We start from the raw sequence: 14,010 nt of genomic DNA on the forward strand, positions 1-14,010 counted from the left end.
TCTAGTATTAGGAAAATCCACTGGTATATACATAAATGGTTTTAGAAACCTACAAAAATGAAGCCGTTTAGGTCAAATTTATAAAACATTCTGTAGTAGTGCATTAACAGTTTTGTTCCTGCTGTCAAACATGTGAAAACTTGTGGACATGTCAATTGCAGGTGAAATTAGATTCAAATAGCATATAATTGAATTTAGGCAACTTCCTACATCATTTGGGTGAAGTAGAGGCCTGGATGAGGTACTGAAAGAATTTGTCAACTAGGCTAGGGACAGAAGTTACACATAAACTGGTTTAAGTGATCAGAAACTTGTTTAAACCTGTAACAGAATAGACGTTCAGTTCACATAAACCAGTTTCAAAATGGCTGAAACTGATTTAAGATAAACCTGGTTGAATGTAGTATCAGACTTAACTGATTTAGGTCAAACCACTTTATGAAACTTCTGTCCCAGACCTCTTCTAGGTTTAATTTAAATCAAACTCCCCCAGCATCTCAGCATGCTTTCTAGCCCTGGGCTGGGCTGTGTCCCTATGCCTCTGCTCCCTAGGTGGAACAGTGAGTAGTGGCTCACTGGCCTCAGTAGTAGCCACAATTGTGCCCCCCCGGCAAACTCCAGCTGGGGTCTGGGACCAGGGAGGAGGATTCAACTCATCTTTCCCCGAGTACAGAGCTGCCCTGCTAAAAACTTTGCGCTGGCTGCGATTGTGGACTACAAATCCCAGAGGCACCTGGAAGCAGGAAGAGGGAGTGATGAACAACCCTGAGAGTCCTGCTGCTGGTATTGTGGACTACAAATCCCTGAGACCTCAGGGGAGCAGGAAGAGCAAGTGAATACAGAGTGTAGGCTGCATTTATACTTATTCAGTTTATAGTTTTTCAGAGAATGACCTGTTCTTGTTCAAGCTTTTATGAATTCAGTGTCACTACCTCCCCCTATCTGCCCAGGCAGAGCACAGGCTGGAGCCTGGCTACAGCTCCAGCAGGCAAGGTGGGGGGAAATTCTTGAAGGGCTCTCTTCCCTTTGGCAGTGGCTGTCAGGTGTCCTCTAGCACTCCTCAGCTTCTGGTTTGAGCCAATGCAGGCATGTGGCTACATTTCCTGAATCAAAAGTGAATGTCTGTTCATTTGCTTCTCAGTTCAATCTCTGCAGCTTAGATTAATTTGCAAAGACTGAATCAATTCAGCCTTGGGCTTTTTGACTGTCTACACTTAGCCCTAGAATTAAGCTTAAAATATCCTGGTTGACTTCAAACTTGCTAACCTTATTCATACAAACAGTCCTTCTGACTTATATTGAGTTGAGTTCTACATTCAGGTGTATGGTTTGCAAGAATGAGCAAATTTTATTTGGGCCTCTGTTCAGTTTATAAGGCCTGGAAAATTCAAGTGTATTTTCAAATCCAATGAAAAATCTTTTCCCTCTCTCTCTTCCTAAATCAGCCAATTTACTTCTTCAAGCATCCTGCTTTCCTAGAATTCTCTGACAGTATTCTGTTTTGTTCAGATTCTTATACTATGCTCATCACTATGGTTTCTAAGTGCTTTTATAATCCATTCTCTATTTTTAAAATGTAATCAAGTACTTTTTCCCTTAAAAGCAGATTTTTTTTCCTTTCAGGTAGTTTCATTATATTTTTATTACTTTATATTTTAAAAGAAAAAGATAAAGCAGGGTGGCAGAAGATAGAGTAACATTTGGGTTGGATATACCCGAACTTGGGTGTGGTATGTGGCTCACAGGCCAGTTCCCTTGTGCTGCCATTTTTTTGACTGTTGCAGAAATCCATCAAAACCTTGGTCAACTGCTGATTCTTACAGACCCAGACTTATGGATATTTACTTTCTCTTGTTGGAGTGATCTGTCTTTTCATGCACCAAAAATTTGGGTTTGCCAACAATTCAGATTAGGAATTCTCAAGTGGGATGCCACTGCCACCACTGCTGCGGGGTGAAACTGCCCTGTGCACCTCTGTTTTCAGGAGAAAGGTCAGAGCCCAACTGAGAAGCTGCTGCAAGAGAAAGACATGCTGGCTTGCAGTACAGTATGCAAGCAGGTATTCTACTGCAACTCTTCTTGGTTCAGCTCCAGCACACCTTCTGAAAATGGAGATGCGTGGGACAGCTCTGCCTGGTGGCTGCAACATCTGTCTGCAGGCTGCTGCCCTCTTGGGGTGAAACTACCCCAGGCACCTCTGTTTTCAAGAGGCACATTGGAACTGAACACAAAAGCTGCAGCAGAGTCAGCGTGCCTTCATACATAATGTAATGCAGGCAGGTGTGTCTTTAGCTGTGTGTTCCTGTAGCTGCTTCTCAGTTCAGTTCCAGTGTGTCTCTTGAAAGCAGAGGCACACGGCATAGTTCCACCTGCCCTGTATGCCTCTTGTTTCCAGGAGATGCTACGCAGGGCTGTGGTGGCAGTGGCAGTGACTGCATCACGTCACCCCCTTGGATAGCCCTTTCCCTCCTCCTGGGCCTTGTGTCATGGTAGAGTGGATATAGCACTACTGTGGGAGCCAAGAAAACGTGGTTTCTAGTCCCAGATCGGCCATAAATAGAATGTATGCATTCTGCCAGCTACTTTATCTTTATTCCTGCATCCTTAAAAAGAGGAGAAATCCTTTTGCAATGAAGTTTGAAATCTACTGATGAAATAATTGCCAAGGATTTTGTCCCTTATTTAGTAATGAGGGACTAATGATCTTCACTATTTCCAGAAGAGCCTGTTTTACCAACCTTCTATACTTTCTCTTACACTGTAATGGACCTATTCTCAGAGCCATCTTCCCACTACTAATACTTTTAATCTTTCAGATCAGATTTACATTTGTGATAGGGTTCTACTGCATAAGGGCCCTGCATTTTTAGTGTAGTCACCTTTTACCTTCTGTGCTCTGAATGTTGAGCGTCCAAACTTCTTAACCTGCCACTTTGCACTAGTAGCTGCCAAGACTGTCCCAGGATCTCAGTGATACCCACTTACTTACCCTGACTGAGAAAACAACCATTCTCCAAATACCATGCTGCATCAATTTCCAAGCTCCTCTTGGGGCCCATGTGTCATGCAAGGAATCCCTAATGCCTTATTTTATTTTAGGTATCTCTATCTTTAAGATGAAAATGTGGTACTTTTACCTATGGAAAACGTGAGCCATGTGAAAAAAGCTGTCTCTCCAAGCATTTCAAAGCAGGCAGACTACAGATTATGCACTTATGCTTTAAAATTCTAATTGCTAACTCAAGACCAAATACCATTATTTTTTTAAATGGATAAATCTCCCTTGTAATGCCCTACATGTCATTTCTATTTTCATGCATTTTGGCCCAGTTAATAAAATTAAAACCATTAGCAAAATAAGCAGATGCTTTAAAATAAACATTTTTGTGTGTGTGAGGAAAGAAAAGGAACTCAGGGTTGATATAAATCCCAATGCATTATTACAATACAGGGCAGTTGTGTGTGGGAAGTGAGGATTTGACATATATTTTTATTTTGAAACGTCATACTAATTTACATTATTCAGCCCTTTAACTGCCAAACTGTAAAAGTCCATTAAACTACTGAAAGGAATATACAAATTATCCACTGGCACTTCAGGCAGGAGTTTTACGTATACCCTGTTATTCTATCAGCCAGTTCACTGCAAGATTCTATTAAGGAGTAAGTGAGAAAATTATATTGCCTGCAAACTAATTGTACAAAAGACTTTGAAATAAGTAATCAGAAGCCAGTTCTTTCTGCACACCAGCCAGGAGATTTTATAAATTTCTCTATTCCTCTTGTCACCCTAGTTTAAAGACCCTGAGCTGCCGTGTTGATTTTGTATAACACGGCTACCTCTCCAACTATTGACAGAATGGGGCAAACTCAAGTTATGCTAGTTGTAGCTGCCCAATTCACTCGCTAGCATTGTCTAGCAAATCTGGACTGGAGAATGATAAAACATCCTCCTAAATTCCGATGGCCTTTAGCATATATATGCAACACTTTGAACAACTGTGGAGTTGGCTAAGTGTTTGCAGAAAACAGTTTTGTCTTTTCCACAGTTTTTAGTGCACTGAAGAAAACAAGAGACCTTATGATCTGCAAGATGCAATAAATTTGAACTGTTACCAAAATAGGTGTAATAATGTTAGTGGGTGCTTGGGACAGCACATTTTTAGAATAATACACTTTCATTTATAGAACAACAAAATTCAAGGAGGCTTCAAGGACAGCTCAGGAGTAACCTAAGTCTATGTACATAGACATTCAGTAGACTAATGTGACTGTGTATGGAATGGAGATGACTTGTCTGATTCTGAGTACAACTTTTACACTCTGGACACATTTTAAAGTATTGTTCATTATTGCTAAAATTGTGATTTCCTCATTCATTTGCAACCAAGAGAGATTTTGATCTTCACTGTAGAAGTAAATCCTGAGTAGGGTAACTCCATTGACTTCATCACAGATGCTCTGAACTTGCAGCAGAGAAATTAAGATCAGTCTTGTGATATAGAAAATGATTTATTAAAGCAAGACAGTTTAAATGGATAAAGAAAGCTTCCTTATTTTGCCAAATTATTGGATTCTCAGTGGCTGGAATAATGTTGCCATATAACCCTGTTTATTTGCCCTCTTGATAAACAACATTTTGAGACAATCAGTTGTCACTGTTGTGGCATGACAGCTATGTGCAATAGTCTTTACACACTTCTCTTTCATCTAGTCCTGTTTCCTAAGGTTCTCAATATAGCTGAAACCTTCAGGATAATGAATTAGAACTGTATGCCATGAAAAATTACCCTCTTCACCCAGTCTCCCAGTGCTCAACCCCACTTCACTTCAGCATTTACACCTGCACTTTTACATAGAGATAGTAATTTTTCTAGATTCGTCCATTAGTAGCTGCTCTACAAAGGGAATCATTGGTTAGTGTTTTGCGTGCAGATTTATTAGCTAGCAAGTTTTGAATGCAAATCCTGCATCTGTTCCTGGCTTCCCCGTTGACCTTGAGCCTCTCCTGATCCTCTGTTTCACTTTCTGTGAGCAAGGATAAGAACTTATATGACATAATGTTGTAGTTAAATGTTTTTGAAGTGCTTGGAAAGTAGGTATTGCCTGATGGTGGAGACATCTCATTGAAGGGAGGTAGTTCAGCCTGAAAGGAAAGTGTGGACCTTGGGGCAAGGTCTTGTTCCCCACATCCTTTTTCTCCTTGGTCCCAAAATATTCTTTACCATCTTTGTTACCAGAAAGAAGTCCTCTGGACAGACACTTTTCCATAATTGCCTGCACATAATAAGCCAGTGATACTCAAACTCTGATTTGCAGGCTATATCCAGCCCCTAAAACCATGTCTTCTGGCCCATGGGTCTCCCCACAGGTCTGGAAACTTGGTGGCAGTGTTCATTGTTGCTCCCCTGCTGGCAAATGTCTTGATCTGTGAGGAGCTTTGCTGGCTGAGTGACATGGCACTGTGTGCTAGATTTTGAGGCTGGATCCAGCTTGTGGGGTGAGGCCAGCATATGTCCAGATCTAGCGGGCACCAGTTAACTTCGCATGCCAACCTTTTGCATGGGGTCTGGCCTGTGTACTGGCCCCATACCATTCATCTGACCTGCAAGGACAGAAGGTTGAGTGCTATAGTATTAAGCAGTGTTTTTCTTATTAGCAAGAAACTGAAGGGCCTAATTCAAATTGTAAGTTGTGCATGCAAGACTCCAGAGCGATCAGACATGTCCTGATTACGCACTCTTTTTGCAAGCATTCCTAATTCAGCCATGCAATAATGCTCTAAATGAATAAAGCTTGTCCAGCCCTGTTAAGGTTGTGCAAAGTCTGTTGGTTTTATTGGCAAAAATGCATTAAGTTACAATGCTAATTTAGTGAGAGATTTCTGATGGGTTTGTCTTGCATATATTGCACCATGCAGACCTCTTTATCATAAATACTTAACCAATTTTCAATAGATATAAGTGGTTTATGTATTACTTCCTGTTGAATTAGCAGTTGCTGAGCATTTGAGCCTTTGTGCAATCCTGCAATCCACTAATGTGATATTTAATGAGGAGACATCAGTCTGGAGAAAGGTAGTCAATATAAATCAGTGTTTACAAAGTGTGATTAACTCTGAAATATTTCATCAATGCTGTGGTCCCAGGCAGACTCTATGCTAATTACTAGAATCTGCGCATGTTTCAGGGGACTTTGACGGACCCTGAGTGCAGCAAACATGGAGCAGCAAAATTGCAATTATGCTCGGACTGTCTCTGATGACAATTTATGCATTTGGTGTGATGACCTCCCACTTCCCAAGAGGGCAATAAACAGAATGCATTTTCATTAGGATACTAATGCACTTAATCACAGGGGAAAAGGGTTAGAAAGTAACAAAATACTTTTAAAGCAAGATGTGACAGGGCTGATGGGGAAGCTACTTTATTTCAAAGTCAGTTTCTTTATGAAACTTCCGACTACCACAACATTTGTCATATCAAATCTAGCTGTGGATAATAGGGTATATTGAAATTTACAGAAGAGCTAAGCTTTTTACTGAAAAATACTAAAGTATTGTGGCAACAGAAGAACATTTTTTTTCGCAGTCTCAAATACTCAAAAAATTGGGAAAGTTTGTTGTAATTTTTAACATTTAAAGGAAATAATTTTTAATGCTTAAATGTTGAGTGCAGTTTATACTCACTGTGATACTCAGAACAAAGTGAAGAGGCTACTCTGCTAAAAGTTATGGATTAAGATTGCCAGGCCTTGAGTTGTTTGCTAGGGACAAAGGAGAAGGGGCAAAAATCTCTCATACTTCTAGGGATCTAGAAAGTTGCCAAATTTAATTTTCATACTTGGATTCCCTAAATACATTGACCTTATAGGTCCTGTGGGTCCAGTGGTGCTTGAAACCCCAAATGAGGATAAAGAGGTAGCTTAGAGTAGCAAGGAGCATATGTTATGGCCTTCTGAAATGTGCTCCTGTGAGTGGAGTCTTCCCATGTCAGAGATCTTGTGCCTGTCATTTGGGAGGGAAAAGATGGAACTTTAGTGTTGCTAATTGCGACAGACCTTGACCAAGAAGAAGACTGGCTCTTCCTTATGGACCTGTGGAAAAGGAACAGAGAAAACAATGCAACTCTTACATCTTATTTTACGTTCCCTCAGACACAACAACTTACATTCTGAAGGCCTTCTCTGGCCAAAAACATAGAAGAGGCCTTCTGGGTGGGATTTTTGGACCAGGGGCCTGATCCAGGTAACATAGTGGGGATATTCCTTGATCCAGCTTCCACAGAATACTGTTGCCTATGGCACCCATGATCTACCTGGAGGATTTTGTCTGAGGCAATGTATGCAGGATGGATATAGGTCCACATTAATGCTGCCATTTTTATATGTGGCCATATGAACTAAAAAGGCAACTGGGGCTGAATTTGATTTTTTATTTTTAATTGAATATCAGCTGCATTTCCACAAAAGTGTGCATCCAGAAATCTTGCTCTAGATTGGTACTGACTTTAGACTGGTACTGGTACTGAATGCTGACACCAGTCAAACTAGCTGTAAATGGGCTAAGGAGATGAAGGTGGGCAGACATGATGCTAGCCACATTACTCCCTCAGGTAGCATTAGCTTCAAAACTCACGTGCTTTAAACATGGTAGCCCAGTGTGCGTTGATCTTTTTGGCTGACGCTTGTATTTTCCAAAACAAAATACACCACCAGTGTAACGAGTTTTGTTCATATAACAATGGGATCCGTCAACTGAGATTTCTCACTGGCTGCTTTTTTCTGAATTGTGTGCCCCAGGTAACATAGAATACAGCTGCCCAGCAACGAATGAATGTGAAATCACAAAGCGCAGACGCAAATCCTGCCAAGCCTGCCGCTTCATGAAGTGTCTAAAAGTTGGCATGCTGAAAGAAGGTAAGGCTGATCGAGTCAATACATATCTCTCTACAAACACTTGTAACAATTGCAGGGCAATCAGGAAAGAAGAGAGATCGGTAAGTGTTCTGACCACCTACTATAGTAACAATCTTGATGTGTGTATGTACTCCTTGACAGTATGTTTTTAACTGCTGGTTGAAGACTCCAGGGACATCCAGGTAAAACATATGTTCTGTGATACAGAATATATTGGGTACACCATAATAGTCATTCTGTTGCAATGCTCATAGAATAATCATCACAAAGAAAGAAAGAAAACAGTTCTGTTTCTTCCTCTTTTTTAAGCTGTGAAATTCTAGACCTCCCTGTACCCTTCCCCCCACCTTTTTTGCACTGGTTCTGGTAGAACTATATTTGTGATATGTTTTTTTCCTATGTTGTACTGCTGCTTGATATCATCAGAATTGAAGGGATTGCTTCTCTCCTTCCACCTGTATTGGTGTAACCTGGAGTAACTCTGCTGAAGTCAAAGAAGGTACTCTGGTGCAAAACTTGCAGTGTGGGGGAAGGTGAAGAGGACACTGAATATTAAGTGCAAATAAAAACCTTTACCCCTGACTCCCAAGCTTGTATTTTTACTGCATCAGCTGCACCTCTTCTTCTAAATTAAAGGTATTAAGTCATTGGTAACTGCAGGGAACCATCCTTAAGGACTGTGCTAACAGATTAGGGCCTCATTCACCCTAATGTTTTCTCAGTTATACCAGTGTAAAACTTGCCAAAGGGAGAATTGGGCTCCAAGCTACTGAATGAAATACAGGTACATGCTATTTTTTGTTATTGTTGTCTGTGAATATGCAAGAAGGTGCATATGTATTTTCTTTTATTTTAAACATTGTATTTAGATTACACTGTTCCATCAACACAAAATAATATAACTCCATTGATTTCAGAACTAGATAAGTATTTCAAATAAATGCCTTCAGTGGAGAACCCCCTTAGTTAAATGACTTTCTCCAGACAATTTCCAGTGGTGTTTTATTTGATCATTACTTTAAAAGTTAGTTTTAATATGTGACTGACATTTGAAAATCCTTTCATCGGTCATTGAAAATGGGATTCAGTATATAGGTATCCAAAAAAGAACACGGACTGATAGAGAGATGATGGAAAAAATTAGGCCTATCACACACCTACAGACATATTCTTATTGGATTATACTTACTAAGAATAAACCTCATTCTGTGCAACTGCTTTGGCAGATGCTATGATCCTGTGAGCCAAATCCTGCTGTCCTTAGCTGGACGCAAGCAAAATTCCTGTCAAATTCTGTGGAGGTTTTGCTTCAGTATAGACTACAGGATTTGGCCCTCTTTTCTAGTGCTGATTCAGAATTTCCTTACTTGTAAAAAAACCTAATTTGCTTCCACCACTAAAATCCCTTACACAGAGACCAAAATGGAAGGTTTGGGCAAGCTGAAAAATGAAAGAAATGGTTGGGTATGTATGACACCATGCTATTTAACACTTCTGTCAACAAAACAGACCTTATATTGCTAATAACTTGAAATATAAGCATATTATAGAACTTGTTCTCTATAGGGAAGAACAGAATGATACTAGAAAGTATCTGGATGGATGAACTGATTTAGAACCTGACTCTTAAATGTTGGCTACACAATTGTACATGCATAATTTACAGGAGTATCTAATATGACTACATGTGCAAATCAAGTAATTATTTTTGAAAATGACTATTCATGTTCAGTTCTCCTCTTTACTTGTACACAATTTGGGTACACATTTGAACAGTAAGTAGACAACTGAAATCAATGTCATGGGAGTAAATCAGTCCTCAAATTGTACCTCAGAATGTCAAGAGTTTATTGTGCCTCATTTTTTAATAATACAGCAGTCTTTTAATTTTTTATCTTTCATAGAGACAACTTAAAGATAAGACTGTAGAAAGGAAAGAACAATATCAAGATTGATTGGCTAAAATTTAACTTATCTAAAATCTACCTTTTTAAGGATTAGCGTTACAAGTCCCTTTTGAGCGAAGGATGCTATCCTCTCAAAAAAAACTAAGTTCTTCTGTTGACAAGCCACAGAAAGACCCATTGTTTTTCCATTTTCCTCTTTATTGTTCTCTGCCTATAGATAGATGATTCTTGTGGGTGGGTTGACCAGAAGACACACAGGGATTTTTATCTGTTTTTAATTATTAAATATAATGCTCATGAGTGAGACTGGATTGTCAGTGAAAGAGACTGAAGCCTTCTTTCTACAAAACAGGTGAAGCAAAAGTAGGGGGTTGTACCCTCCTCTCCCTGTATAGCTCAGCCAAGACCTAGAGGGACAACCGAAACAGAGTAGAAGGAGAGTTCAGTTTTCTTCACTTGTTTGGCAGGAAGGGTTTGACTGTTTAGGAACTAGACTGATATATAGCCTATCTCTGATGCTTTCTTCCTAAAGGGAGATTTAGGGTTGTTTTTTTTTTTCCTACTGTGGGATGTTTGAGTATGAGCTTTAGTTTAGGATAGATCAGATTTTGGATGTGTCAGTCCTGACAATGTCCTTTATATACTGCTTTAAAGCAAGACAGATGGTAATATTTTATTTCCTTTAGGTTAGATTATATGCAGTTGATTTTCACTGGCTTCCCAGTGCAAAGGGTAAATTAGAAACAGGTCCAAACATATCCCAGGTGTAACTGCATTGATTGGAATGGAGTTGCAGGGGATTGAATTTGGCCCAGTATGTCTTAAACATGTCTTTATGTATAGGCAAGGATTTCAGTCCCATGCAGCATGTCAGAGATCATGCTGCAGTAAATCTATTCAAATGTAAACCTGTTCAATTCAATTACCAGTCTATAATAAAATTTGCTGTTACAGCCTCCACGTTGGTCACAGCAGTCCCTACATGCTGATGGCACAGCATGCCTGGAAATTGACAGCTTAAATCTATTTACTAAAAAAATTTAGTTGCAGACCCTGAAATAAAATCAGGTTTCAACAGCTTTGATGGGAACATCATATCCCTTATAGGAACTTCTGCTCAACTGGGGAGCTTTCTTTTAAACTTTTCCCTAAAGAACGCTCTCTGTACACAATCAGAAATGACATATATATCAATCACTTTGCTTTGCTTCACATTTTAGGAGGCTTATTTTATTTTATGGTGTTGTCATTTTTTTGTGATTGTCATAGGAAACTTCAATTTGAAAAATGAAGTAGCAGGGAAAAGACCACGAGCTGTGTCTTGGCGTGGCAGCTCCAGGTTGCTACCAAACAACAAATAAATAGGCAGAATGCCTCTTGTGCCACCCAATGAGCATGCTGAGAGGCAGCTCCTAAAACTGCTTCTGGGAGATCCAGCATGCTGTGCCTCCTTCCAGTTTTTAGTGCCTAAATTTGTGTAGAAGTGTTAGTGTGAGGATCTTTGGATTATCTTGCATTAACATGTCCATGGGCTCAATGGTAAGGGTGAGTATGGCTAATCAAGAGGAAAGGAAGCAAATGGACTTTGCAGTCTTCCTCAACAGTGTAAACCTGGGCATTGCTAGGCATAATCTACACCTTTGTATGTAAGTTCAAAATTTAGATCCCAGAAGATCAGTTTTGTTTGAGAAATACCTCCTCAATGAGGAGTGTTTAATCAAGAACCTCTTCCCCTTCTTTTTTTCCATGTGTTTTTCCACTGACATTGAAGGGTTACATGAATGGTAAGGAACTTAGGTGTCTACATGACAGACACCTGCTTTTAATACTTTTCTTTACTTTTCCAGGTAATAGTTATTAATAGCATAGAGATGTTACATAATGAGAGCCAGTAACGCTGGCCTGTAAAATATAAATTTGGCTTTTCTGTGCACACATCTACACATGCCCCTATGGCATCATTGTTACTGTGCCATTGTTACTGCACCATCATTTAGTACTTCCTTTAGTAACAGCTGTTACTGCACCATGCCAGTGGCGCACGGTTAGTTTTATCTGCTACATCGCCATAGTGATACGCTATAGCAAGGGAGTGCATCACTACAGCAACGTAGCTGTGGCATTACAAATTGTACCCACTGATACTACATTGCTGTAGCATGTTGCTATGATGATATAGGATCTCATGTAGACGCGCTCAGTCTTATAAAAAGTTATTTATTCAAAGACTTCTCTATAAAATATATTTTATTCCTTTTTGGATCTAGATGAAAACATTTGTTAAATTATGTGATTGCAGTTTTGGTCAGATTCGTAACTGATGAAAGAACGTAAGGGTTCTTGTATAATCCAGAGCTATTTATAGGGACACCGTTAAATCACAGTCCTGTGTGCAATACCTTATTGATCATTTTTGTAAGCTAAACCAAGGTTGCTAGAACAGACCAAAATAAAAAAAAAAACAAACCTTGCATCTATTCAGATGTGTGTGCATAAAATTATATAGATTTTAAATCACTTTGTGATCAGATTTTGTATTCTAGTCAGTCATTTAAGCTCCAGTCCAGCAAATGCCTCTAACATGTACTTAATGATAAATAAGCAGGTAGTTTCATTGACTTCAGTAGCCCCGTTCCCAAAACGAAAGTTAAGCGTAAGCTTATTAGCAGGTTTGGGTCTTTTACTGCCTTTTCCTCTTCGTTAACTTTGTTATCATACATAGCAGTGGGCTGGGGAGGGCAGGTTTTTGTTTTTGTTTTGGTTTTTGAACTAGGAAAATGTGACTAAACCCAATTGAATTGACAGAGGAATTCCTGGACAGGTGCCAGACTTTGGAGTAGTTTTAGACCATTTTTTTGAAAATTGTGAAGATGTTTGTATGTTTTCTCCATACCGGCCAGGAGAGGAGTGAAGGAGCTGTGGCCATACACCCTTCATCTGTGTGGCAGGAAGCTGAGCTCCCAGCTGGTTGGTGTGGGCTTCTGCTGGAGGTCTGCCTCTGCGCAGAGTTCTCTGAATTCACCAGCTGGTCGGTTTGGGCTCTGGCCAGATCCAGTGCTTTTGCACAGCTCTGGAACTGCCATTGGCTCCCCACCCCTTCGTCAGGCTAAATTCAGGGTGAGGGTGAATGACAGCGGTGCCCACCTCCTGGGCTCCAGAGCCATGTGAAAGCAGTGGCTCTGGCAGGAGCCCATGCTGCCCAGCTGATGAGCTCAGAGAACACACTGCACATGTGAACCCCACTTCTGGATCTGCCCTGGTCCTGTCCTAGCTCTGCAGAATACATTCTGACCCAAAATGCTGGAACTTCCTAGCTCCATATAGGCTGGTGTTGTCTCTAATTGAAAAGAACTCTGATTTGTAGTCCCTGTGTAATTTAAGGAACAGTGACACTATACTGCCATCCTTTTCAAAGCTGCGTTCTATCATTCAGTGTAACTTCATATAGCACCCCACTAGCAAACCTCATGGCATGTCTATGCAGGAAAACTGACTGGCACAGCTATTCCAGAATGACTATGCCACAATACCTATTGCTCCTAGTGGGCAGTACTCTGCTGGAGCAATTATTCTGAAATAAAAGCCCCTTTCATGTAGAGTTCTCTTCACAAAAGGGAGTTATTCCAGAATAGCTGAATTATATTTGGAATGTTTTTTTCCAGTAGCATTTTTACAGGATAGCTGTTCCCTATAGAAAGGCTTTGGCCGCAGGTATGTTTCTACTTCCATAATAGCAAAGTGAGGAACTATTGAGAGTGAAAGGACCAGTCAAATGCTCCAGCAAGCAGTTGCTGACCATTTGTGAACGATAGGGAAGTCTGAGTTACTGCTGTGATATTTTCAGTATTTTGCTATCATCTATGTTTTTGGAAATCTGCTTTCAGTAGTTGATCAGTGAAACTCACTACCTAAAACAGTGGCATACATTTTCTAATTGGCAAGTATGCAGTGAAACAGATTACAGTTCATTTGATAGGCAGTCCCTTTCTTTTAACCATGTTACAGGAGGGAAGTAGGTCTGATTCACAATTCTTATGAGTAGTTTTGGAGTGGCTTCCCAATACATAGTCATCATTCACCATTTTGTAACCTGTTTGAGTGGAGAAGGTGGTGGCATTTGAACTTCATCAGTCCATCATGGAGGCCCAAATCCTCACATGGTGTAAAACAGAGTCAACAGAATTTA

At 40.1% G+C, this 14,010-nt stretch overlaps 1 protein-coding gene across 12 annotated transcripts in view; it reads left to right on the forward strand.

The window, feature by feature from the left end:
- Window positions 1–14,010, forward strand: part of ESRRG (estrogen related receptor gamma) — a 518,556-nt gene that overhangs the window by 350,074 nt on the left and 154,472 nt on the right. For all 12 annotated transcript variants that reach the window (XM_059717755.1, XM_059717759.1, XM_059717757.1 and 9 more), the window contains one exon: window positions 7,801–7,917. In XM_059717755.1, coding sequence (XP_059573738.1) covers window positions 7,801–7,917 — 117 coding nt within the window. The remainder of the gene's footprint in view (window positions 1–7,800; window positions 7,918–14,010) is intronic.

The sequence above is a fragment of the Alligator mississippiensis genome, chromosome 1 (assembly GCF_030867095.1).
Source record: "Alligator mississippiensis isolate rAllMis1 chromosome 1, rAllMis1, whole genome shotgun sequence".
In the NCBI taxonomy this organism is placed as follows: Eukaryota; Metazoa; Chordata; order Crocodylia; family Alligatoridae; genus Alligator; species Alligator mississippiensis.